The sequence below is a fragment of the Brienomyrus brachyistius genome, chromosome 22, assembly GCF_023856365.1.
Source record: "Brienomyrus brachyistius isolate T26 chromosome 22, BBRACH_0.4, whole genome shotgun sequence".
NCBI lineage: Eukaryota > Metazoa > Chordata > Actinopteri > Osteoglossiformes > Mormyridae > Brienomyrus > Brienomyrus brachyistius.
Window position 1 is genome coordinate 9,147,559 of NC_064554.1, and position 27,859 is coordinate 9,175,417.

General features: G+C 40.1%; 1 protein-coding gene across 5 annotated transcripts; it reads left to right on the forward strand.

Moving 5' to 3' along the window:
* The first annotated feature begins 9,342 nt into the window (after positions 1-9,342).
* Positions 9,343-27,834, forward strand: LOC125717511 (oxysterol-binding protein-related protein 7-like). Of its 5 annotated transcripts, XM_048990531.1 has the most exons (23): positions 9,343-9,761; positions 10,115-10,188; positions 15,211-15,328; positions 16,089-16,229; positions 16,312-16,365; positions 16,487-16,600; positions 16,898-17,074; positions 17,163-17,292; positions 17,414-17,529; positions 18,794-18,868; positions 19,199-19,349; positions 19,428-19,561; positions 20,018-20,110; positions 21,079-21,253; positions 21,361-21,647; positions 22,441-22,578; positions 23,965-24,028; positions 24,119-24,197; positions 24,351-24,495; positions 24,875-25,025; positions 25,755-25,881; positions 26,184-26,306; positions 27,068-27,834. In XM_048990531.1, exons 3-23 carry the CDS (start codon positions 15,242-15,244, stop codon positions 27,174-27,176), a joined length of 2,670 nt encoding a protein of 889 aa, XP_048846488.1. In that variant the 5' UTR covers positions 9,343-9,761; positions 10,115-10,188; positions 15,211-15,241; the 3' UTR covers positions 27,177-27,834. The 5 variants fall into 5 exon arrangements, with proteins under 5 accessions (XP_048846488.1, XP_048846489.1, XP_048846487.1 ...); XM_048990532.1 differs by lacking the exon at positions 10,115-10,188 and having other exon boundaries at positions 9,343-9,648; XM_048990530.1 differs by lacking the exon at positions 10,115-10,188 and having other exon boundaries at positions 9,347-9,761.
* The last annotated feature ends 25 nt before the right edge of the window (positions 27,835-27,859 follow it).

Here is a 27,859-nt window from a genome sequence, read left to right on the forward strand (position 1 = left end):
AAATGCGTCAATTAAATGCATAAGTGAAAAAAATTCTGAACACAGTCTGCAACAAGTCAAACCTTATTCATTAACCACAACGAATTTATTTTTTGGTAGGGTCGGCATGGTGGTGCAGCGGTTAGCACCCCCCGCGACCCAGTAGGATAAGCGTTTTGGAAAATGGATGGATGGATATTAGATATGAAATCGCATTAACCTGTTCGGGCATTCGGAAATTGGACTTTGGATGGGGGACTGGGACCTGGGGGCTTATGGTTGGTTGTTTTGCTTTGTAACCCCGAGAACGTGGTGCCCAAATGCCCATATGGTTAGTCCGGTCCAAATGCCAAATAAGGCTTCATTTCATTACAAAGCAGGAAACGTCTACTGTAATAACTATTACAGTCAAATGAGGTTTAGACGTTTACGATTGATATAATGTCTATCAACTGGGTGTAACATTTTTAAAATATTGAAAGAATTAAGAAATTAAAATGATTAAGCATCATAGCAATAACGACCTCTCAGCTGGAAAAAAAAATAAACAAAAGTTAAATGGAAGTTAATCTCAAAAGGTTAATGAGTCTTAAAACGAAAATATTCAAGAATAAAAGTTATCAGAATAAATTTAAATGACATATTGCTCTACCAGGCCCTGAACGGAGCAAATAAGAATGGTATTTAAGTAGCATGATCGACATTTAACTTTTTTTTGGCAATGCTACCTATACTGTATGCTTCTTCATGATTAATGATTTTCATCATGTACAAACCAGAAAAATATGTGTCCGACACCACTGCTGTAATGCGTCATTTGCACTAATAGTTTAAGGCATACATCTTTAAAATATTAAAGCTCTCTGTGTGCATATAATTTAATCTTTCTTTTCAGAAATCATCATGGGCGTAATTTCAATAGAACAGGGTTCTTTTAAGAAATAACACATTCGTGTATGTACTATAACAATGCATTTCAAGATGTAATTGCAGCCTATGTACACTTGGACTGGTTCCCACAAAACACAGCTTAAAGAGTCACTGTTTATAACGTATTGCTGTCTGAAACACCCGATCAAGTGACCATCCAAATACTTACTTCAATACGTCATATCACACCAGAGATGGACGAATTCCAGTTCATGCCGCATCATCCATAATTTGGAATTGCTCAGCGCTTTTCTAAATCACATTAATTAATCTGGTTATTTCATCCGTCTATCTAGCTAGTTGTCATCGGTAGACTCGTGGGGCTGAAAACTATTACAGGCTGCATGGGGAATGAGGCAGGGGTGCAGGACTGGATGCCATCACAGGGCACATCCACACAAATTATAATTCACCTTAGTTCGTACTGCTGGAGGAAATTGGAGTGCCCACAACAAAACTCAGCAACCCTAGGATAATATTAATACACCACACGTGCACACTTTGTTGGGGGGTAATTCAACTCTCCAGCTCAGTAGGTATGAGGTAACAGTGATACCCACTGATCTTAATTAGGATTAAGAATTCATGTAATGGTATGATTACATAATCTGGATAAATGAATCGTAATTATATCTTTCGGGGTAATAATTTTAAGGATGTTTCTATTCTTTAGCGTTTTTCCATTAAATTTTCTGGTAAATGCTGACATTGCAATATGTATGTAATAAAACGTGTTTTCCTTTATTTATGCAACGTTAGTAGCTTGGGGGAAAAAACAATGCGCTGTTATCTTTCATTACGGTAAATAGACGTTACAGCAGAGCACACCGGAAGAGGTTTTAGACGGTGTCGTACATTTTATAGAGGTCATGTCTCAGTATACTGTTTGTATTCAAATGTTTTTATTTTCTAGAATATATTGCACCAGTGGTTATTTCAGTAACACGATTCAACGTGATTAACCGCTAATTCTAAAATCTTTCATTGTTCTAATTCCACACCTAAAGTATAGACGCGATGGTGACGTAAACAGTCTAGGCAAACTTACGTTCACTTCTTCCTCAACTAGATAAAAAAGAAAAAACACGTAGATGTGGAAGTTCCAAAACCCTATCCTACAACATTTATTACATATATGTAGAATTTCTGAGGCCTGTAAACCTCAGGAAAACATTTTAACTAACAGCAAAAAATATTCATGCACTGTTAGACTTTTTATTGTATTTTTGCAGCAAGTCAGCAACATTAGTGAGTTACTATAATTCCCCTTTTACACTAAAAACTGTATATGTGTTTTCAGTATGATGTCCTTGTACAGTATAATATCCTTGCCACACATCCTTGTAATACCCTTACTGTAACTTATAATAACCTTTCAGTAGTTGTAATTATAATTTGCTGAATGATACTGTATTTGTCTTATTGCATACTAATTTATTGCATTTTACAGCACCATTTTTTATTCTTTTTGTCATTATTAATGACATCCATTACTAATGGCTTATTGATCAATGTTATGCAACGATAAAAAAAAATACCCCATGAACTTATAACAATAACAGTATCTTTAAGAATAATGTGAACGTCAAATGAAAGAATAATCATTATTTCTTAAGTCTGTGCATTTACAGCCCTGTAGATCACCCTTTGTAACAAGCTGCACCACCCCAACAACTTTCATCTGCATTGAACAAAGTGTACAAGAAATACAGCTAACACCCATCCTCAGAATGAATGAATGGCTCCAGAACAGAAAGGGAACGAGATAATGAATTTAACACAAAAACAGCACAGTTGGCTTAGTTTATGTGTTAGCCTACAAGTACAGAGTTTATAAAGTCCATCCTAGGCTGGCTTCCATACTGGCATATCGGCACTTATGTTGCTGACAGCTGCTCTGTCATGGGTCATGGGTTTCTCTCATCTAAATTGTTGGACAGACAGGGCTAACAACCTGTACAGTATTGTACAGTTACAGTAGTATTGGCTGTAATACAAACCGTATTAGTCACCATATTAATAGTATTACAGGGTTTTTCCTCCACAGATAACTGGCTGCCTTTCTCATTCTTTGCTGCCTGTTGGTCGCAACATAGTTAAACATTTTTTTTCCCGTTTGATGGAAATTTCTAATTTTCCAGTCCATGCAAATTTTTTACCAATATCCATGACGTTTCCAAAACTTCAGATCACCCAATATTACAGCTGGACATTTCACTGGTCACAGTTACAGCAGTAATGGCTGTAACAGAAACTGTATTGTGTCAGTTGTATTTTCTAATACAAAACAAACCCTGGTATTTTGGGTTTACTAGTACAATGCTAGAACTTCAGTGAACTATATTGTGGGGTACCTCACCCCCAGTCAGCTTATTTTATAGCCAGGATTTCAAAATACAGCAATATCCCCAAAATATATTTGAAAATATTGGAATAGCTTTGTACAAAGTACTGTACTTTCAGTCATTATTCTGTTGTGGAGTAAAATAACTGTACAAAGCTATATTTTCTGTCCATTGGTTTAGTCTCACGTTCTAAATCAACTACGCCTTTCTTCTCCTGATGGGAGAAGTGGTAGTTCTCAGCCCAGAGTGGAATGTGCAAGCAAAAAGAGAAGTAGTTCCTATCTTAGCATTGACATTTAGGTCCTGGTGTTAGTTTATGTCTTGATCCCAGTAATAATGATGTAAATGTATCTAATGTACAGTAGTACCTTGGAACACAAACTTAATTCATTCAAATTTGGTTGAAGTCCAAGTTGAATTTCCCTGTAAGAAATAATATAAATTAATTTAATCCGATCCAGACTCCCAAATGATTTCCTATTTAAACTTGCACACCTAACTAATGATAAAATGCACCGATAATCAATATAAAACTAATTTACACATGAAAAAGCACACATTCAAAAGCGATAAACATGAAATAAACGACAATCCTATGCTCCAAAGTGAGAGCAGACACATGTGCACCACCTTATAGTCTCAATATAATAAGGTTTGTTCACACCTTGGCTCAGGTGGAACCAAGGTTTCACACCTTAATCCACACCTTGCCCCAAGTGACTCTAATGAACTGTTGGACGGCAGGGTGTGTCAATGACCATGTTCAAGGTGACGACCCCACTAGAAATATGAATAAATATAATAAATAAATATAACAAATAAATATAAATACCTGGAACTTCCCATCAGACTTTTGAGAACTGAAGAAGCCTTTTGGATGAGAGGTGAAACATCTTCATGAAATTGAAAAAGAAGTCCAGTTGCCTTTGATTCAAGCTCATAAAACTATGGAGTTTGTTTCCTTTCTTCTGTTGCTTATTGGTGTTTATTATTATGAACTGGAACATCTACCCACAATGTCATTTTTTTTGCCTGACAATCTCTTGCTTCAGAATCATTTTTTAGAATGGATGGACAGCTTCAGGAAGAGGTGTACAAGAAACAGACCTAAGTACAGAGCATTAGATAAAACCAGGGTTGCCACGATCACACATCTGGCTCGACACTCACGCTTTCAGACTCTCACGCTCACGTAAGAAATCTTATAGCTAATCTATATGGTTGCATTATAAACCTAATATTAGTTGCATCAAAAGTGTTGGGGTAGTTTGCAAACCCTGCAGATTTACAAGGTAATAAAAGTAGTAAATACATATAAATGTATGTGTCTTGAATTTAAAATCTCATGCCAGCCAGCTGACTAAAGTTGGCAACCCTGTAACACTGGAACAGGAACCGGGACGCAGGGACCAGAAAGTGGGCCTGAAATATAAAAAGGAAGGAAACAGCCAGAATCACACTCTGGCCTTGCACCTTGACACAGCAGCTGTTCAAATCCTGGCTCAGCAAGACCACAAATCTAGAAACAAGACAAAAGCAAACATAAAAGCAAAGATAGTAACTCAAACAAAAACCATGGCCTGAAACAAAGATTAAAAAATAACCCAGTAAATCCAGACAGCAAGACTCCACCAATAAATGAGTGCTGAGGCTTAAATACAGAAACTGTATGAAAACTCCAGCTTTCTGAACAAAACATATACATAGCATTCATCACACACTAGCTTGACTACTCCCTTTCTTGTACTTTTTAAGCTACAGTTTTATTCTACAGCACGGGTGTAGTTTCATAACCAGGATAGACCTCTGGGATAGTTAAACCATAGAGAATGAAATAAGAAACAATGAAAAGGTCAAATTCTCATCAAGAAATCCATTCAAAGCTCAGAATTTCTTAAATTTACTTCTCTTTTCCATTTTCTTCCAGGCCGTGCAAGAATGAGTGACATAAATTTCATCATCAAGGGTTTCTGCTGAACAGCAGTGGCGAAGCTAGACTTTTATTTGGGGGGGGGGGGGGAGGGGGGCAAAGGGTGAGTAAGGGTTGCTCAGAGGGGTCCATATAAATGATCAATGAAGGAAAAAATATTTTTATCATACACACCCATAATGAAAAATGAGTTTGTAAATGTTTGTTGAATAAACACAACAAACATTTACAAAATCATAAACACCAATCATAAAGACCAAGCCTAATCTAATCCAGGACCAAAGATGAACTCAAACTGGATTAACCCCAGACTAAACCTACACTAAACCATGACCAAACAAGAAGTAAAATTGCACCAATGACCAAACAAGAGCAGTGCACATATACATTTAAAGCTTACAGTAAGGACTAAAAACAAATTCTCAAAAAATAAATAAAACAAATAAAACTGCATCTAAATTGTAAATAACAAGATTTATGAATACCAGCAGAACTGACCTGCATTGCCCTGGTGGTATTTGCAAACGACTGAGAACCACTTAGTCAAATAACGACATTTTGCAAAGCAAGGAGACACTCAGGAGAGCATAATTCTCCGATTATGGTGGGAAGTAACAAAATGTTTTACGAAGTATGGCTGCTGCTGGGGTCTGGCCCTGGCCTGGCACTGATTTCTGCTTCTTTTGAAAGAAATGAGAAATATCACCTTTTCTCTTCATTCTGTCTCTATACAAAACAAGACAGCCTGGTGGTTACACTATTTTAACTAGTTTTCTTTTTTATTTCATGTAGCTAATTTAAAATTACAATAGATTACAATATAAATTAAAATAGATTAATTAAATTAATGAATCTAGGCAGCTAATTAAACTCACATTACAGTATAGTGAAGTTGGTTCAAAGCTTTAATATGACATGCATAGCCTGCTTACATGCAGTAGAAAACTAATGACTGGTTCTCCACATATACACTGACCACACGGACTTCAAGCAAGGGCTAGCTTTGCTAAAATAATAAAACAACACTATAATTCAGCATGTGCACTAAAACATACATACGTACCAAGACACTGTCTAAAAGACGACCTATATCAGCACGAGCAGGGGCTCGTGGCTTTAAACGAGACGTGGAGCAGACAGTGCGCAACGCTTTCATGCTGCTATTTTTTATGTACTGCAAGTGCTTGAGCATCTCTCATCAGGAAGGTAATACAGTGTAATATGTTATAAATACCTGCTTAACCCCTGCTGTTATCAATACCGCGGGTGTGTTTTAGCCAATGAGCTTTTAGCCAATGACGTGTCAGTAAGCAGCAGGCACAGGGTACTGCTGCGTCTGGATGCCTTCAGGGCCACTCGGAAATTACAGTTTTCCGCTCAAATCTTTGCCCGATCTCCTCATTAGTATATTTTAATGTTTACCATTTCCAGCGGGCTGGCACTGGGGGTGCCAAGGGCTCTGTCACCCCTTTGGCTCCGCCCCTGCCGAACAAGTGCGCGTGTAGCCTAGATTTTTATGTCCAGCAGAAATCATGCACGTCGATTGTGCGTGTACAAGGAAATTGACTAGATGTTTCCGGTAGGTGGCTGCACTGACTTTCACAGAGCAGGGAACAACCAAACAAAGAGTAGAGGAAGAATAGTTATTTTTATAGTAGGTATGGTGAGCAGCTGTGTGAAGCGTGGAGATACTTCTCCATAGTTTGCAGTATTTTGAAAAGCAACACTGTTCCAGTTTTCTGAAATATTGGTAACAAAATTCACCAAAAGGGGGGGGGTGGGGTTGTTACTATTTTTATCAGAGGTGGAGATTTCAGGTCCAGAGAGTACACATCCAGACCAGGATTTTGTTTCAACCAACCAGTTGAGTACTCTGTGACTGACTCTTTGTACTCAACTGCTTGGTTGAAGCAAAATCTTTGTACTCTCTGGACCTGAAATCTCCACCTCTGATTTTTATTGTAAGGATTTCAAAATGTCATGGTATACTGTAGGTAAGGGGGGCACGTGTTAATTACAGCGCATTGCCTCACCTACCATACAACGAACCACCTCAGAGATGAGAACCTGGATGTAGTCATGCAGTGGGTGATTCCTCAGCACCACACTAGTCCAAATGGGCCAGTATGAGTTTTTTTTCAGTGGCTTGAGTGCCAATCCTGCCACCAACCCCCAAGTTATTCCCTGTAAGTTGGAGAACCTCCATATAGGACTGGATGTAGATTAACATCATACCCAGGATGAAGCCCTTGTTCAAAGGCCCATGGAAGTAGGATCACAGTTGGCATCCACAGGATTCAAACCAGCAACCTTCCATTTGCTATACTGGTATACTATATTGCCTTAAAATACTACCCAAGCCTAGACTAACATCCATCCATCTACTTTTTGTAACTTCAGTGTTGTGGAGGGTCCTGAGCATATCCCAGGAACTATGAGCACAAGACTGGGAACTTCCCAAGATGGGGCAGATTCACACACACATGTACCTAGGGACAGTTTTGATAACTCAAATTAACCTCAGTATGTTTTTGGACTGTGGGGGAAAACTGGAGTACCAGGAGGAAACCCCACAAAGACACGGAGAGAACATGCAAACTCCGCACACATAGAGCCTAAGATGACGACCTAATCCATGTTAGGAGGGACACTACAAGCTATTTCAGGTTTTACAAACTACTTAAAAATAGAAAGGTTCCCGTGCTTGGCTGAATTGTTTCGTTTGTCTTATACTTGTACTGGTTTGTTTCCTTGATTGAAAGACTCATCCAGCTGTTTCACATTAACATTAATGGCTCATGCATGATTATAGGAGACTGACCAATCAGCACACAGCAACAACTCATTGGTTCAGGGAAATCTGTGTCCTTTTAATTGAAATGGATTAAATGGTAGTTTACAAACCTGTCATAGCTCATAGTGTCCCTCCTGACATGGGTTGGGGGGTCACCCTAATAGAGCTAAGGTAGAGACCTGAATGCTAGTCCTAGAGGTGTGGCGATGGTGCTAACCAGTGTGTTATCCCCCCCTACACTAACAACTGTTCATAAAAATTTTACATGTTTCACTACACTACTTGTATTTGTTGCCCTCTGCTGGTCTGATGGAATATTTCTGCTTAATGCTTGCACTGCCCACAATAAGCATCCATGGCCAAATGTATGGCTCGGAATTTTTGTCCTCTACTCCGTGTTTGGCACATGGACCGCAAAATATTCTGGTATGTTTGCACGTACTGGCAATAAAGTGAGTTCTACACAAGCATCTGCGCACAACTGTGCAAAGCCCGAAATCGCAGACGGTGAAGTGAAGTATGAATTGGCTTTCAATTGGCATTGGCCTGCCAACATTGTGCCAAGCGTGGCTTACGCATGGCAACAGGGGTGTCGGGAAAAGGAAGTGAAATGAACATAATGTCAAATTCCTAATTTACAGAGTCCAATAGAGCATTTTATCAGGAGGGCCCGGCATGTCACCGCTCTTCGCTTATCAACGTTTCATCATGTCTACGATCTAATCCATAAATTTTTTAAAATTCTCCCGTAATTTAACCCGTTAGTAATCTGCAGTCAGGTACATATCTTAAAATTCTGAGCCTCTTAGCAGAATGTTACCTTGGGGCCCCATGCTCATGTAATTTTACATATTCGTGTGCTACGTGCCCTGGATCTGTCAGGATGTCCATGCCCCTAATGCAGCCCTGCAACCACCTTAGGTCTTAGGACAACGATTATGTTTATTAAATATATCTTTTTCTGATTTTTTAATTTTCTTTTACCGAATCTTCTTATTCGCCAAGTACAGAGAAGTACAAGGAATTTCTTTTGATGTAGGTGGTGTCATGACATATCCCCGGCCATTTTTTATGAGTCCTATCAGGGTGGGATCGTCTCCAAACTTGAGGAGTTTTACAGAGTGATGTTGTGAGGGGGCAGGTTTGTGTAGTGTCGTCAAGTCACTGATTTGTATTGTTTTGTTGTGTTCTACCGCCAGCAGCATGTACATTCTGAAATAGCTCTGTCCCCCGTGAAAGATGAGAGAACCTGATGGACAGGTGCTTTCAGCAGGGCATAGATACCGTTTACCATAACTACGCAAACACAGAGAATTCCAGCCATAGTTTAGATAGCTGAGATCCTTCTCATTTCCCAGACTGCCAGTGACACTCAGGAAGGAAGTATAAATTGTCTGCATACTTGTTTAGGGAGTGGTTGACCAATTCTTGACAGCAAACTCTATAAATTAATCTGATGCGAGCTGAGCGCTCATTTTTCTCCACATAGAAAAATTTACTGAGACGTTTTAGTAGGGTAAACTGGTGAAAATTGGTATTATGTTCCTTTACTGGCTTTTGGTTTTTCTAATCAGGGTCCAGTCAATTAGGAAGAATTAGGTATTTAACGGAGGCAACAAGCCGGGCAACGCGGTAGGAAGTATACAGATACCGGCGAACCTGAGTGGGAGGTGAGATTCCCGAGGATTCTGTGACGCAATTTCGAAATTTGACAAACGGGGGAAAGAAACGAGTAGTTTCAATAGCAGCCAAAGCAATTCGACTGTTGACTACTGAACGGAAGGTAAGCATCAGTGAGATTTCTGTAGGAACAGACGTTTTTTTATTTAGTGTTTTCACGATAATACAATAGCTATGGCATACCAGATTCTTGGGGCTATTTGCAATTTGCTTTGGTTCATTGACTGCTTAATTAACATTTGTCAGTGATTATTGCAAGTCTGGCACCAGCATTGCATGAAATTAATGGTGGATTACCTGTTTTCCAATAAATTTAAGTAGTTTAAAAAGTTCATAAGCAGATCGTTTGAAACGACTTGGTTTTAAACACTTTGCTTCTTAAACTTATTTGAATGACTTTTGCTTCAGAATCGTTTTTTGTCTTTATTTTCTGTTCTTCTTTTTACTATTAAATAGGTGGGGTTGGCGTTGAATGAGTTCCACAAAATAACTCGTTTCCTTCAGAAACGTTTGTTTTTCCTGTTATACAGGTACGGATTCTGCCCACCCACTGCTGAGTGAGAACAATGCTTAGTTGCATCGCTATCCAAAAAAGTGTTTTGCAAAGTAATTACAGAATTGTACGGCAAAGATCAGGAATTGCGATTTTAATAATCAGTCACCTGGCATGGTGAACTCAGGTGTGCTTTAAAGTAACCTAAGTTTTTAAACGGTATCACGCTTGATCACACCGCGTCAGAGAAGCGGTGCGAGTTTGTTCCCCCCACGAATTTTGTGTGGAAGAAATCAAAGGCTGCGTTTCATTAAGCTGTTTCGAAGTAGGCCAGGATTATAAATTACGATTTATGCTTGAGTATAATTTGTTTCTTTGAGACGTTAGCTTTTACGTCCCGTTCTATCACATCAGTTGAAATCTGGTTTCACGAGTCGGTATGTGCATTGGTTAATAATTTAATATGTGAAAGTGTTTTAGACGTACAAATTTGTCTAGAAATTTTTATCCTCCTTTTAACAGGATGGCTGCAGATAACGAAAGCTATACGGGAAAGTTTATACCCGTAATATTTCGAAATAAGCTTTTTTTGCAGTTCCTTTTTCTCAAAGATTTATATCAAATAAAATATCTGTAAAGAGCCTGCTAAAGCAATGACTGTTATAAACCTGACAAGCAGGTTTATAACATTTTAACAATGTCATGCTTTGTTTGGAGGAGAGAAGTATTATTGGGTACAAAGCCTAAGATTAAAAATGAACAAATACAGGTAGGTCTATAGGTCGACTTGCGCCCGCATTTCGGATGCAAGGCAGACTTGACCTGAAATGTGATATACAAACTGTTCTTTACAAAAATAAATTTAATGAAAACTCCTATTATAATATTCGATGCACCCGTTAACGCTGTACTACATCAGGCTTTTCGGTTATTTACCGTGGACCTTACTGAATAGGACGTAAGTCGATGGATGCTTGTTTGAAAGCTGGCTATTAGATTTTCAAAGTGGTTTAACGTAGAATGCACCCTGTATGGTAAACGTGTGCAGGTTATGTATAGGTATATTTCTGAGGATATCCCATTGATTTTAATTTTAAAGTAGAAATGTGTTAAGCAGTCCTGGGTATGTAAAATGTGGTTGTTAACCAAGTGTGTAGTAATTTCAAATGTGCATTTTAAGAATTTTTATATATATATATAATATAAATAAAAACATGGTGCTTGTTCATATTTATACTGTAGGCCTATTTGCTCTTAAAATTATGGCCCAGCCTAACAAAGACGCTAGTTAGTTGTCCAGTCTGTTTTCTATAAAAACACATGTGAAATAGAAGTGCCAACAGACCATTTAGTTTAGTCCAAACCATTACCTGGGGAGAAGTGGCAGATGTACCTTTGAAAAGCACATAGGGGCTTTACATTTGTCGCATGCTCTTCTATTCAAAGTGACTTACAAATGAGGCAGATAAGCTATTTGAATATGATGATAACCGGAGTTTATATATAAAGTTGAGCACGTCGGAATGCCTTGAGGTGTCAGGGCTGCACCTGCAAGATGGATTTCAAGACCACAGCAGCATGTTTTGACTGCAGAAAATGCAATAGAAGTTGGTTGTGGTTGTGCTTGTGTTCTTGCTTACATACAAATGTAACTGCTCCTAAGTTCTGTTCACAACACACATAGTCTAATGGCAAGATTAGTAGGCCTGTCACGATAATCGCGTTGTGAAATAATTGCACAATATATGGACGCAACCTAGATATATTTTTCTGGCCTCTATTGGCAGTGTCTAACAGCATGCAATTAGGTTAATTAGCAGGGATGCACATAACTGGTTCAGGTACACATCTCGACGTAAAATGGGATATTCCTTGTCATAACTGGGTAGATGCATCCTTATTTTGTGCTGTTTATGTACTGTTATGACAAATTGTCACATGTATTGCCTTATACGGCAAATGTGTACTTGCATACCAATTATGTGCATCCCTGCTGATTTCCATCTCTGAATTGCTCTTTGGGTACCAGTGTGTGGGTGACGCGTTCCCTACAGTGCACTGGTATCCCATTCATGGTGTTCCCCGTTTTGAATTGTTTATTGGGCTGAACTCTGTTTTCCATGACCACCTATAGCAGGGGTGTCAAACTCCAGTCCTGGGGGGGCCAGAGCCCTGCACATTTTTGGGTTTCCCCTCATTTAACACACATGATTCAACTCCTTGTGCTAATTACCACACAGCTCTTGAGCTGAATCATTTATGGTGGAACAGGGAAAGAGCTAAGCTACACAGGGCTCCGCCCCTTCAGGACTGGTGTTGAGCACCCCTGACCCATAGGTAAACGGTGTGCGTATGTACAACGGTGCTTGGAATGATGTAAAGGAACACTGTTTTTTATTTATTTTTTTAACTACTTTCCCCCTCGATTTGTATTACAGTATTTTCAAATGCATTACAATCTGTTAACTGCATTTGAAGTTGATGCACCTTTTCCGTTTGTGTGCTTGCTCTGCTGCACACAGGATGATTTTAAAAATAAAGCTCCCGACTGAATCGGCAAGCATTTTGTATTTGTCAATGTTCACTTTCACTAATGATCAAGCATTTCAAATGTGAAATATATGTCAGTATAATCTGGTCTTTAATTGGTTACGCATTGCTTAATGAATACTGGCCAAACACTACTTTTGTCTAAGATTTTGTCAGCTTCAAACATGGGTAGACTGGCAACATATTCTAATCACACTCCACTGAATGGAAAGTGTTTTCCCTGATATAATTCTACATAAAAGCAAACCTACTATGAGAGCAAAGCAGTAATGGCAACAATTGGTAAAATGCGTTTGAAGAAATTTACTGTCATTTGTTTTAAGTTACGAGGTAGAAATGCAAAGTCTTATCTTGCTGGCTACTGAAATGTAACATTACTAAAACTGACATTTAATATTGGAAAAAATAGCAGTCACCAAGTACCTGTAATCTTCATTTACTTGCTGTTCTTTGTAATTGTGATATATCTGATGCTGTTAAGCCCTATGGGGTTGGGTGTAGATGTATACCTAAAATGAGGACTTTGCGTGCTTGAAAATCAATTCTGACTAACTTAACTGGTAACACTCTTCCCGTCATTGAGCAGCTGCTTCTGAAGAATATTTTATGTTCATCTTGTACTGCCCATATGGCATCTGATGATTGCATTTGTTTGGAATGGGTGGCTACAGTAGTGACTCGGTGGTTAACACTGTTGCCTTGGATGTTCAGGGTCCTGTCTCTGGCTCAGAATGTACAGTCGGCAAGATCGCCCAGTCACCTTTGAGTTTTGATAGAGTCCCCCAGTTTCCATGCAGTTAGATGTTGCCTCAGTTCAGTTTGGATGTGTGTTCTGTGATGGGCTGCAGTCACATCCTGGGAGTCTCTTTCCTTATGCGCCATTGTCTGGGATGGGCTCTTGGATAAGTGTGGATGGATGCTTTGAATACGTTTCTGCCATCTTTCTGCAGAAATGTAATCTTGGGACTCGAGAATTGGACTAGTGCATCACAGGGCAATGTACAGTACAATGTACATGTACAGTACAAGTTAAGTATATTAAATTAGTTTGTGTGAAAGTAGGTGTCATATTTAGTCTATTGTCACTGTTGGTCATATTTTTGTCATAACTGGTGCATTACATTAGTAATCTGAAACCACTTTGCATTCCACACTCTGTTCTGGGACTACGAGTCTCAAAAACGTAATTCCTCTAACATCGTCATCCTTTCTGTTGTGGATGAAACTAAGGTGCAAAATAACTTGGCAAGTTGGTAGCCTGATTGACATACATCCCTAAGTTGCTCCGTTACATTCTTGTAGCAGAGCTAAAACTGGTTTGATCACTAACTTGTTTGTTCATCGCTGCATTTGGTCACATGGAGGTAACTCAAGTGCATTCGGGCTACTTGTGCAAGTCATTTGGAGCCAGTATGAGAGCCACATCTTTGGTTTATGAAATGGCATTTCTTCAGTCACTATTGTGACACAATTTAGGAGTTAAAATCCGCTTTGTTTGGGCGGGCCAAAAATATTGGTAGCCTCTTAAACTGTAGTTTTACAAAGCAAACGTGTATTATTCAAATGGGATAATCCTTTACTTATGCATCTTTCTTTTAATTTTTAAAATTGATCAAATAGCTATTTAAACTTATTTCCACCAACAACATGATTTGGAAGGCGAGCGGATTATTCCAATTAAGTTGACTCCAGGGGTAATTTGCTTATGCACACGAAATGCTTTGGGTGGCATTTGGTGTAATGGTATCTCCCTTGTTCTGTTTATATACAGAAGCATAAAGGCTGCTAACCAGGTGTGTAGCATTTTGATTATGCTGAAATGTTATGAATTTTCAGTGATTTGAGTAGTATCTACCTACTATTAATTTGCTGCTAGCAAAATGGAATATTACTTATAACTCGGAGGATATGAAAATTAAATATATAACTTAAATGTCTAAGACAACAGGTACACATTTTAAGTTGAACTTCTATACTGTACTTCTATTTCTAAATTACATTTCTAAATTTAGTGATTGTCATTGCTGACACACCACGGCACACAGTGCACAACAATGAAATGTGTCCTCTGCATTTAACCCATATGTGATATAGCAGGGGGCAGCAACATCGGTGCCTTTTGCACCTTTTGACTTGCATGTACATGATTGTTTATCTGTAATAGTCTAATCTTTCTCTCTAAGCAGTCACATGATGCATATGAAATGTAGCTGGTATACATGCATGTGTATTTCAATCCAGAAAACACCCTCAGCTGTTTACTCAGCTTTTCTGTCGATTCCCTTTGGCCTTGTTACATAATGTTACCTGTATCAATGCAGGTGCATCCTTTTGGTATCATTTACTGTTCACAATGTATTTATTTATTACCTGTGAACTAATTTGGCTACATTTTCACTGTTCTGAATTGTTAATCATCATGGCTTTATCTGTGTAGGGGGGATTGTGCTGTACTTCATGGTGATAAATGTACCATCTCCTTATAGCAAAGACTATGTTTTGGATTTAGGCAGAGCTCGTTCACCGGCAGCCAGGCAGACATGAGTGGCCTGGAAAAGTCTCCTACTGGGAGTGGTAAGCCCACCCACTCCAGGAACAGTAGCCACTCATCTCGCCACTCCCACCAGGTAAGGACCACAGTTTTGTGGTTGTAAATTCATCCAGGGAAATGATTCCTGCTTTCCTCATCTCTCCTGTGTCTTATTTTCTATGACTTTTTATTTCCCAATGTAAGTTTCACTCTCATATGATAAACAATTGTCACTGTACTGCTCTTGGTTAGATTTGCATTGGAAAGTGTTCTGTTGAATTTAGTCATTGAGGTTGTGTGTGTGTGGTGTTATGCGGTGTGTGTGTGAATGCAGCATCTAAAGCTATTTATGTAGTGACTGACATACAGTATGTCCACATTTTTCTGACTAAAGGGAATGTGCGTGTGCGTGCGCCCATTGACTTAACTAATCTTTTACCTTTTTTAGCATGCATTTAGTAATAAAGTGCAATTAAAACTGGTAACCATTATAAGTACCGGTTAGTAAATCAATCCCAGTTGCTAAACGAGTTACATTTTTAATGATGGTAGCAATGTGCCAGTCTTTCATTAAGCAGATACTGGAGCTTCGGAGCAGCTGATGTAATAACTGCCACTAATGTGAATATTTCTGTTCTTAATGCAATAAAGGTTGATAATGTAGTAACTGACCACTAAATTTTTTTAATCAAACATTACATTATACGTAAGAAGTTATTATTGTCTGGTGTAGCAGCCAATGTAATAACTGTGAATGTATTCATTTTTGTTATTGGTAGTTATTACATTACTGCCTGCGGCAAGCCTTTCATATAAAGGTGAGCTGGCTTTAAGGCTCACTGAGGCTTCCTTCACAGAACTCTCGCCATTGGGAGGTAGTGGAGGACATTGCGAGCGTGAGTGCAGGTGCGGAGTCTTTGCACGACGTGACCATTCCAGGCTTGTGTGAGGGTTTCCTCATGAAGAAGAAGAAGTGGCCCCTCAATGGCTGGCATAAGGTGGGCGCTGTGGCGCGGGGAACACAAAGCGCACATTTTGGCAGCTGTGCTGTGTGCTTGAGCTCATTTGATTTCATTTCAGAGGTATTTTGTGTTGAAGCAAGGGATCCTCCGATATGCCAAAACGCAACAAGATGTAAGTACTTAAACGTCGCCTGATTCTCCCCATTTGGTCGGTGGGCTATTTTTATCATTTGCCATTCGTTATGTCCAATATTTACACGCTGCCTCTGCCTCCTCCTCTTACCTTTCCCCAGATTTGTAAAGGGAAGCTACATGGCACTTTAGATGTCAGCCTAGCAGTGATGTCTGTGAACAAGAAATCCAAACGCATTGACTTGGATGCAGGGGATAATCTGTATCACATAAAGGTATTCTGTCAGCTAATAATCTCATCAATCATTCCCTCTTTTGTGGGAAAGGGTCTCTGCATTATTTTCCAAATCGCGTTGTGTGACGTTCAGATGAACTGGTCTCCAAGTTAGGTTTTGATATACTTGCTAGTATGTTGCTTTCTTTAAACGTGCATTTCTGAAAAATGTACTTTAAGTGTTAGTGCCGCCATGAGACTGGTTATTGTGGGACTTGTGGGATCTATGTAGATTTGCGTATGACATATCAGGGCTGTAATAGCGCAGGATTTTAAGCTCTGCTCCTTTTGCCCACAGGCAAAAAGCCACGAAATCTTTTATATTTGGGTGACGAAGCTCTGTGCTCATCGCATTTACAAAAAGAATGAAGCTGTGCAAATGCACCATGGGGTGCTTCAGGCTCTCTCAGTAGGTAGTAGTGGTCTCCCAACAATAGCTTGTCTTGCCCACCGAAACCAGGCCCTGCCAGATATGGTGAGTCTTTAAAAAAAAAAAAAGGTGTATGGTCTCCCTTTTAATAACCTATGTTGTGTAACGCCTTCCTCTGCCTTTTCCTGCAAAGTACGAGGGCAGCACATCTGGAGAAGCGCCCCTTAAAGAAGACTATCCAACGGACCTAACCAGCAAAGTGTCATCCTGGCTGGAGCAGAATCATGAAGTCAGCTACTGCACTCAGGGTACTAGAACCACAGGTTCTGTTTTTCAAGCTTAACTACATTTTTGTGTGGCGTCTTGGCTGGTTCCTGGGTTAAGGTTGACCCTGTGCTCCGGTTCTCCCATGTTGAATTTCAAACTGGAACTGTGTTCCCGCAGAGCTCACCCAGTGTCAGCTGGACTTGCTGGAGCTGAACCAGTTGATCCAAAAGTTAAATCTTCTGCAGTCCTGGCCTGTTACTGACAATGACTTGGAACGTCGCATTAGTATGCAGGTGAGCTTACTGGAGTCTAGCACTGGCCTGCGATTGTCAGACAGGAAACATCTGACAACCATTTTCATCCATCCATCCATCCATGTTTCATCTACTTATCTTGGACGGTATTGCAAGCAATATAGGATGTAAGGCAGGGTCACACCAGGGATCATAAACTTGTGCACTTCAGAGCACATAATGACCCATATGTTATTGTGTGCATTACGGGACATAATCATGCAAATTTTATTTAATCTTTTAGGAATTTAAGAGCCATCCACTGGGCTGCATTTTCTATATAATGTGTGGTTCTAAAAATCTCTTTGGTGCTTGCATTTGGGTCTAGTTGCCATCTGTCCTGTTACTTTTTCGATACATGCTGTCTCCCGTTTTGAGCCGATACGGGATGTGAATTGTCCTGTGTATTGCGATTTGCCCCCCCCCCCCCAGCTCAGGAACTCCAGGGAGGCATTGCATATTATTTTAGATTGAAATTTCTGGTTTCTGTGACTGTAAGCACTTACATTCTGTGTGTTCAGCTGGACAGCAGTGCAAGTGGTGAAATGGGTTTGCGGTATTTTCGGTCTTGATTGGCACTAGTTTTCAGCAGAGTTTATAACGCACAGCACAAGCCTATTGTGCTAGACGTTACATTGCAGAGGCGACGCCACACTCTCCCTCGCCTTGTTTATCCACATATCTCCTTTTTATAATGGCAAAGTGGCTGCTGAGCTTTCGGTTTCTTTGCTGACACTTGAAGTTTGAGGAAGTCTCACTGTGGTATTACTAAAACAATAGCACGTGGTGCGCCGCTAAATCAACCTTGCAGTGCGTTAATTGGCAGCATTTGGGTGAGCACACAGTGTCCATTAGGTGTTGCCAGGGCCACATTAAGTGCCCCTGGGCAACAGCATACATGTCATACCAGAAAGAAATGGAGCTAATTGGTGGCTCACAGAATTCAGAAACACAATCAAGTGTATAATGTTTGTCAATAAGTGCCAAATTAAAAGGACAATATGCAATGAAATACACTGGCTGTTAAATCGCGTTGATTTGTTAGACATTCGTGAATGGGACCAGGAGGGTGGGGTTACGGGGGGGGGGGGGGGGGGGGAGGTTGCTGTAATTTTCATGACTCTTGTGTCCCCAACCCCCCAGATTGCAACCCATCCCACAATGGGGTCATAACCCCCAGGTTAATGTCCAGCTGATCTTGAATTATATGGAATTGATTTGGTTTGTTTTAAGCCAGCTTGATGTTCGCTGCATCTCATTTCAGAATCTCACTCTAGAGAAGCCCAAGAAGAAATCTGGCAAGATTTGGGGCCACACTCGCACCCTGTCTGGAGTAGAGGCAAGTCCCTGCATAATTGGCTACCGTTAAATCGGGGGTCTCCTCCCTCGTTTAAAGTGAGAGCTACTTAAACAAAATAGTCTGAGGAGGTACGTGTTTCATACTAAATTAACCAGGGCCGGTAGCAGTGATCAAATTATGTCTCCTTCCATGCATGTCTACTTTGCAGCATGCAAAAATAAAATATTAAATTTTTTTTGTTTTTCTGACCAGTGAAGTGCATTTGATCTATGCTGGATTGTTCTCAGTGTGTGAGATTTAAAAATAAAAAATTATAGCATTTTCACGCACCCATACATTCATCTAGCTATAATTCTTTCTACACCACAGTTCACCTCCAGCCATCTGAACATTTCATCACACATGGGTGCATCAGTCCAGTCTATCCCTGACTACGTCTACTCCCAGTTGTCTACACCAAGTGCCGTGTCTCCTGAGGGCAAGAAGATCCAGCAGGAAATCTGTGTTGTGTCTCAGCGATGTAAGCATGAATCGGCAATTTACAGGATCTACGTCAGTAGTCGGTACATTTTTGTCTGATTTCTCTTCTTCCCTGAAGTGCATAACTCGCTCGCATCCGTGCATCAAACCCTGGTGAGGGAGAGGGAGCGTCTCCAGCAGGCCTGGGCAGGGCCGCACCTCCGAGAGGCTACATCCCACCAACTGGCCAGCCTGTGTACCACCCTTTCTGAGGTGAAGGGGTTTTTGGGGCCTGACGCTTTTAAAAATGTATAGCTATCATGGATGCTTTTGTTTCCATATTTTTGATTGTACTCGCATGTACTGAAGTAGATCAGGGCACATGGAGATTCTTTTCCAATATTAGATGTACATGGAAAAGCAATGGAAAAATACCTACAGAGGTACAGTCTGTGAAAATCAAGGAATTGTAAACAATGCTTGAATTCCCATTATGCTCCCTCCATCCTTCCAAAGTGCTGCTTCATTATTTCGCAATACCAACACGGAACCAGCTGGACCAGACAAACTGGACCATAACTCAGCTGTGTTAGTGAAAGGTCACATTCCTAGCCATTGCAGACTTATTTCTGAATGTTTAAAAAAAAAAAAAAAAAAACGCTTTTATTTTTTTTTTTAAAACTGAGTTTATCCTTTTGTTGTTTTGTCTATATCTGTGTCCCTTTATAGCTGGAAGTACAGTCCCGTCTGACCAAAGTCCATTCCTTGTCCTTGTCTTCTGATTCTACCGAGGAGTCCTTCTGTACTGTACGACAGGAACAGGTATTACCAGTTTACAGTCCATATCATTACATTGTAACATCAATCCATGTTGCTCCACTCTGGTAACTCTCTGGGGTCGACGGCATCGTCGGCGATGCTGAGTATCTCGTATTTCAGTTCATAACTCATTGAAATTGTATTGTAGAAACATGAAAAAAATGCTGACTAAATCTGTCGTCTTTTCGAAACGTTCATTGTTGGAAATATTAACGTTCTTAAAATTAGGGTAAATCGGCAAAAAATTAAACCATGTCACCTTACTTTGTTTTACCTGCATCGGTGGCGTGTAGTGCCGCCCTCACCTGAAGATCGCTATTCGCATTATAAATAGCTGCATTACCGCATATTCAAATCGCATTCATATGGTAATTTGAACAACGCAGCAGTGAAACACCATGCAGATACATCCCAATCAGCGCCATAAAGGGAGGGGGGGGGGGGGGGGGGATGTGGCCATATGTGAATGGCTTATGCAAACACATGAGAGCTCCTACATGTTCAATGAAAGGAGACCAAAAGTACTGACGAGTTATACACGTTGGCTTTTAATTTATCTAACTGAATGTTGAAACTACACCATTTAGTCATCTTCATGTAGCCAAGATTTTTGGGATCAAAACAAACTTCCACCATTGCATACTATGTACTCTTTTATAATGTTTCTGCAAGTATTCCAAACTGCATTTTGTAATGTATATACTTTTTGTCAAATTACAAACTTCGCACAAATCTGACATATTTACAAAGTGCACTAAGATTAAGACGAGTTTAATGCCAAAACAATTTATTTCTTCTATTTGCCACGATTTAAGTTTGATATTGAATGAAATGTGTGACCATGCCCCTGTCAGTGACAGTGTGTTCCATCCCCCTGGACACCAGAGGGTTCACTAACTTCCTTTAGTCTCTGTGAAGTATGTTTGTCACTCTTCTCATGCTTCACCCTGCATGTTTTCCCCCTCTTACAGCCAGCATCTTTAGGATGTCAGTATCACAGGCCACCATCTGTGGCTGATTCGATGGCGGAGTACTTTGATGCCAGCGACGTCCTCAAATGTGAAAGCTCCTCAGAAAATGAAGCCTCTGACGAGTCAGGACTAAGTGATGTCACCACCAGTAACTCGGAGCCTGAGGAGAGTCATGGTTGGTACAGTACTCGTGTTTAACTCTCACTTACTGTCCCCCCCTGCCCCCCACCATTCTTTGTGTGTTTTTAGATGTTACCCTCAACTTCTGGTTTTCCCCAACAGTGGTTTCCACCCAGACCTACCGTGCCAGTGTTTCAAGTGCCCTCGACGTGTCTGTTGTGCCCAAAGACACCGGCCGCCGCACCAGCCTTCCTGCCCCCTGCCCAGACAACAGCCACATTGGGCTGATGACCATCTTGTACAATAACATTGGGAAGGACTTGTCTCGAGTGTCCATGCCAGCTGCTCTCAATGAGCCCTTGTGTCTGATGCAGAGGCTATGTGAGGAGCTGGAGTATTCGGAGCTGCTTGACACTGCCAACCACACAGAGGACCCCTATCAGAGGATGGTAATGAGATTATATTATAAATCCAGTTACAATGTGCAACACATCTGATACAAAGTTTATGCAGTGACAGTACCTAAATTACAACACTTCTTGTTGTACAATTCACATAAGTTTTTTTTTTTTTTTTTTTTTTTTTTTTTTTTTTTTAGTTCATTTTTTTACTTAATGTATTGCTGAAATTTATTTCATTTTTCAATTTAATTTCTACCATGAAAAGAATAATAATTACATGGCTTATCCAACTTCTGATTTTAAAATTTCAGGCTTTTAGCATAACAGTAAAGGTCGGTTAGTGTGGAGTTTTGTTTAATGTTAGTAATTGTATTTAAAGGCATAAGGCAGGGGTATATGCTGGATGGGATGGAAATCTGTACAAAGCCAAATGTCTGGATTTATGTATTTTATTTTATTTGGGCAATACTTTTTTTTTTTTTTTTTTTTTTTTTTTTTTTATACTCGTACTACTTCCAGTTCTCTCAAGCCAGTTCATCCCCTGATTTCTGTAAATGAGACCCATTGGGGCAAAAAATGTGACTGATACTGGAATAGCACAGTGCCCTAGCAGCTCCAATACTGTGGGCATAATTGCCATAACTTGGATTAAATGTTTTTCATGCAAGCTGCCATGTCTTGGCTTTCCACACTTAGGGATATCCCATTTTAAGACTACAGATCCTAAATATGAACGTTGCGTGTGACTAAATATTTATGCAGCACCTTTTGATATCTGCTACTCGGTGAAATAATGTTCTGAGTGGTGAAATATTGAATGTTCTGTCTGCTTGCTTTTCAGGTCTATATTGCTGCATTTGCTATCTCTGGTTATGCCTGGGCACGCTATCGCAACCGCTACAAACCCTTCAATCCTGTGCTTGGGGAGACGTTTGAATGTGTGCGCGAAGACCGAGGTTTCCGCTACGTCAGTGAGCAGGTGAGCGCTTTTGAAATCAAAAGCATTTTTAATTTGAATTTCCTTGTACTGTTTGGAGTGTTACATACTTCCCACCTTGCGTTGGCTGTCTCTCTCTCACCCAAGGCGTGCAGATATGGGAAATGGAATCTTTGAAGGACCTTAAATGGACCTTAAAATCTTAATAGGATAGAGCAGTCTCTGGGGGACCTCTGGCTCCTTTCTGGAGTGGTTCTCGTCTTATCTAATTAAAGGAGTTTTTCGGTTGGTGTTTGCTGATTTATCATTTTTATTAATTTTTACATCAAATACTTCTCCTCCAACGTGGGATGCCACAGGCTCGGTTCTTCGGCCGGTTTGGTTTTCGTTATGCATTCATAGTCTGTCTCAGATTAACGCTTAGTGCGTTTCCTAACACTTATGCAGATATTCAGCTATTTATTTCATTTAAACCTAATCAAAGTATCCATTCTGGTTCACTGCTTGCCAGAGATGAAAATGTGCCTCTGCAATAATTGCCTGCAGTTGGATTCAGGAAGGATTGGGGGTCCTAATTGTTGCATATTGTCCTAACCTTCACTCCAAGATTAATCTTAAGATTGCTTTTGTCTCTCCAGCTCCCTAATCAAGATTGCGTTTTATATGTAGGTTATCATCGATCGGTCTCTAAGCCTAGATTCGTATGTAAGATCAGTTACCCGCTCGCGTTTCTTTTTACGAAACGTTTCTGAACTGAACTGTAGTTTTCAAAATCAGAATTGCAGATGCTTGTTCATGCTTTTCTCTCTTTGGATCTTGATTTACTGTAATGCTTTCTACATGTCTAACCAAAATTTCCCACTCTTGGTTACAGTTGGTTAAAAAAATACACCGGCTAGGCTATTAACGCAATCTAGCTGCAGAGAACATATTGCTCGCATTTTGCGTTGGCTTCTGGCTGAGTATAGAATCAGTTCTCGAGTTTGGTGTTCAACCTATAGAGCCCCGCATGGCCACGTGCCAGAATACATTGCTGGCCTCTTGCATAGCTTGTGCACTTGGGTCTGGACTGCATGATCTGTCTTTCCATGTACCTGGCGAGACACGAGAGGATTATGCTTTTCAGTATGTTGCACCAAGGCTTTGGCATGGTCTCCCGCCAGCATTGCATTCAGCTGAGGTAGTTGATTCATTAAAAAAAGCAAGAAAAGGCTTTTCAAAAGACATCTGAATAGAGTTGTAATCTTTTTTTTCCTGTATTTGGTTATTATGGCTTGTAGTGTTACCTTTTTCCCTGATTTGTTTCATCGTGATGGTACTTTAAGCATTTTAGGTTGTACAGTACTTTGTGACCTCCTTGTGTGATAAGTAACATTTATTTATAAAGCAACTATTTAAAAGGCCTGGTGTCTGAATTACTATTCCTAGGTTTGTCATCACCCTCCCATCTCTGCCTGCCATGCGGATTCTGAGAACTTCTCATTTTGGCAAGGTAGGGTTCCAAAGCAGTCTGATTGTACTTCCTGAAATTATAGACCCCGATTTTCAACTGAATCACAAGTAACCAAAAGTCTGTTAACAGATCAGCGATGGAAAAATAAGTTTTGGGGCAAATCCCTGGAGATTATTCCTACAGGAATGGTAAATGTCGTGCTTCCAAGGTGAGTGTTGATCCCTCTGTAGATGATCTGTGTTGGAATGAGGGCAGTGATTTTAATGACGACATCTTGTCACAGCATGTGATGGATCTCAGCAGAAGCTTGATAAGCTTTACAGTCTTTTGGCTATAAATTTAAACGGTGTGTCTTTTACAGATTTGGTGATCATTATGAGTGGAACAAAGTGGTCACCTGCATCCACAATGTACTCAGCCAGCAGCGTTGGCTAGAACATTATGGTGAAGTTGTGATTCGCAACACCAACAGCAATGTCTGCACTTGCAAGATCACGTTTGTGAAGGTCAGTTCTTTTATGCAGCTTCAAGGCATCCAGGTCTGAAGTTAGTTGCTGAAGAGGCTGTGGATTTAAACTCTCTCTCAACATTTAAAATGATTTCCAGTCAATTTCTTTTAATGTTTTGCTGATCTTTCAGCATGCCATCCTGCATACAAAGACTACCATTGGTCCCAATGATGTAATATTTAGATATATTTAGAGGGGAACTTCTTCAAAAAATATTTCCTTCTGTTTGCATAATATATTTGCTAAATATTCAGATGGTCTATTGTGCAAATATCTCTCAATCCGAAGTTTCGACAATAGCATAAAATGTGAAGGAGGCATTCATTGTTGCACAGGCAATCATATTGTCTTACGCAAAACTCTTCCTGAACCACAGTCTCGCTACTGGAGCACAGACGGCAACATTAATGAAGTACAAGGACAGGTATTGAATGAGGCTGGTGAAGTGGTCCACCGTTTCGGCGGCCTCTGGCACGAGGGGATTTTTTGTGACACCTTTCCTGTGCCAAAGTGTATTTGGAAACCTAGTAAGTACATTCCACTAATTACAGGTTAAACTCTACTTAAAGGAATGTATCCTTGTAATCAGACAAGACGTCTCCCAGTCTCTCCTTTCACAGGTTGCAGCTTGAGAGATTTAAGATGCCTAAACCTTTTGTATATCCTGTTGCATTTTGATCAGCACGGCTACATGATGAATAACGAAAATGCTTTCCAGGGCATCTTGTCAATCACTAAAATGCCTGAAAAGACTGAAACATTCTCTAAGCTGCATGGTGCCCTGCGACATGTTTTCATGGCTCTGTTAAAGATGCCTGAGAAAGTGGACTTTGTTTTAAATGTACTTTTTTAAGGATTTTAAATAATTAGGAACTCATGGCTTTATCAACCATACCCACTTATCCAGTACATGGTCAGTGAGTGATGAAGTCGGTACCCATCACGGCTTAATTTTCAGACTGAATGTTCAGCGTTTAGGTTTTTATACAAGGTGTCATTGATTCGTCATAAATTCTTTTGTGCCAAGGAGTGTTCAGTTGCTAAACAAGTGGAATTCAGACAGGCACCTGCCATTCTAAATTATGCTTTATATACTTTTATATTGCACGTTATTTGTCATGTATTCGGTGTGTTTGTATGTCTGTCTATGGCTCCTAATTGCAAGACAAATTCCTCTTTGGGACAAAAAATTTATTCTAAATTTTTCAGGATAAGTTTTTTTTCTTCTGATCTCCTTGCCTGCAAATGACTTTCAGACCCTCAGCCAGAGGACCACTTTAAGTACTACGGCTTCTCGTGCTTTGCCATGGAAATGAATGAGCTGACTCCTGAAATGCTCCCTTTGCTTCCTCCAACTGACAGCCGCTTCCGCCCTGATCAGAGGTAGGCGCTGTCATATATTGTAGTTCCTTGGAGGCATCCAGCCTGTTAAATCTGACTACCTTCATTTCTAAAAAAAACAAGTCGGAATTTTATTTTTTGTGGAATATAGAATTTTGGGTCTAGGACACTTGATCCACGAGCTGTAAACCAGCACTACAGTTTTTCATATAACAAATGGTTTTGGGAGTAGGGGTCAATTATCAACCTATTCCATGTAACGTGTAGCTTCGCCACATTTGGTAGGATTTCAAATGCATACAAATCCTTTTTTTTTTTTTTTTTTTTTTTTTTCTCCTCCAAAGGCTTCTGGAGGAGGGGATGGTAAATGAGGCAGATAAACGCAAGGATGAAGTGGAGGAGAAGCAGAGGGAACGAAGGAAACTTCTGGCCAAAAAAGGCCAAGTGCATGTACCTCGATTTTTCAGGTTTGCTGCTCTCCTCTTGTTTAAGTCAACAGTTAATGATGTCATGTTAAACTGATGGGCTGAGCCTTGTAAGAAACCCTGATTTCTTTGGCTCTGTTTGCATAACAAATTACAAGAGGTGCTTTCCTACTATAGGAAGCTTTTTTTTTTTTTTTTCCCTCCGGGAACCAGCAATTACTGTCGCTTTCCCACTGCAGGAACTCTGTCTGATTTTATAGCTTCTACGCAGTATTTCAAGCCCTGCTCAGGACTAGGTACTTTTTGGTGTGACCACAAACTACTGGGGTGATCCTTTTAGTGAAACTTGCTGGTTGATTTACCCACAAGCATTGATGCTTGGAAGTTACTTAGAAGTGTGGGGGAAAAGAGATCAAAGTAGTGGAGCAAAAAATACTCCCCCCGACTAATGCAGAACAGAACATCCTCCATTGTTTTGAGGTCACTAGTTTTCGTATGCAATTGTGAAGATTCAACCTATGAGCTTTTGCCTCTCCCATGCTTATTTAGCATAAAGGTCAGAGTCCCTGTTGTGTGGTGAGAAACCAACACCAAAATGTGGCGATTAACTCTGAATCGGGAACTAGGTTCCTGAACTTTGGTGGTACCTAATGCAAGAAAAAAAAACTTGCGCTATTGAAAACTGCCCATCTGAATTTTGCTACATACATGTCTTGATGTCTTAAATAACCACAGGAATAATAGTAATTTTGGTGTGTGTGTTTTGTCCCCCCCCCCCCCCCCCCCCCCCTTCCACTCTGTAGGAAAACGTTGGATTCTTCTGGCAGGGAGGTATGGATCACTAATGATACCTACTGGAAGATCCGTGAAGATCCTGGATTTACCTACACGGACAATCTGGCACTGTGGTGAACCCGTCAACAGTGCGCACGCTGGGGACTAAACCTAGACACTTGTATAATTCAAATGTTGAATGAGGCATATTCATCTCTACAGGGTGGAGTGGGGAGGAGGATTCTCTAGTGTTTGCAGCATGTATGAACTACTCTGTTTATAGAGCAGGGATTATGCTTCTCTGCACCGTCAATCTTATTCATGGACGTACCTGATGGTCTCCACCTTGCAAGCCATGATGGTGTACACCCAGTGAATTTTAGGTTTTTAAATGGTGACTGATTTGTCATGTGAAGAATAAGAAATCCGTTATCTGTTCTACCATAATGCACTTTGAAATGGGGTCGCTCACTTATGTGGTGAAGTTTATAAAATGGATGTTTATGGGTTTGAATGTTTACTCTCCTTCATTGTAGAGTCTTATCTGTACCTTGGGTATTTGTAGTGTCACTGCATTTATCCTTTGCCCAATTCTGACAAGCTCATGCTTAGACCTAGTAAAAGTGTGAGTCATATTTTAAACTGCCATCTCTGCAGATTCATTCTGTTGATACGATGATGTAATTATGGATGTTTCAACAGCTTGACAGAACCAAAATGTGATGCTGTAAGTGATGGGGAACATCTCACCATGTTAGTGTAAGACTTCCTGTAAGTAAATAAAACTGATTCTAAATATCCTGCAAGCTCCTTTTAGAGGC

Coding starts and splice junctions, on each gene's coding strand:
- LOC125717511 (XM_048990531.1), top strand. CDS start 15,242: ATGAGTGGCCTGGAAAAGTCTCCTACTGGGAGTGGTAAGCCCACCCAC. Junction 17,075..17,162: donor ACCAGGCCCTGCCAGATATG/GTGAGTCTTTAA, acceptor TTTCCTGCAAAG/TACGAGGGCAGCACATCTGG. Junction 25,882..26,183: donor CGCTTCCGCCCTGATCAGAG/GTAGGCGCTGTC, acceptor TCTCCTCCAAAG/GCTTCTGGAGGAGGGGATGG.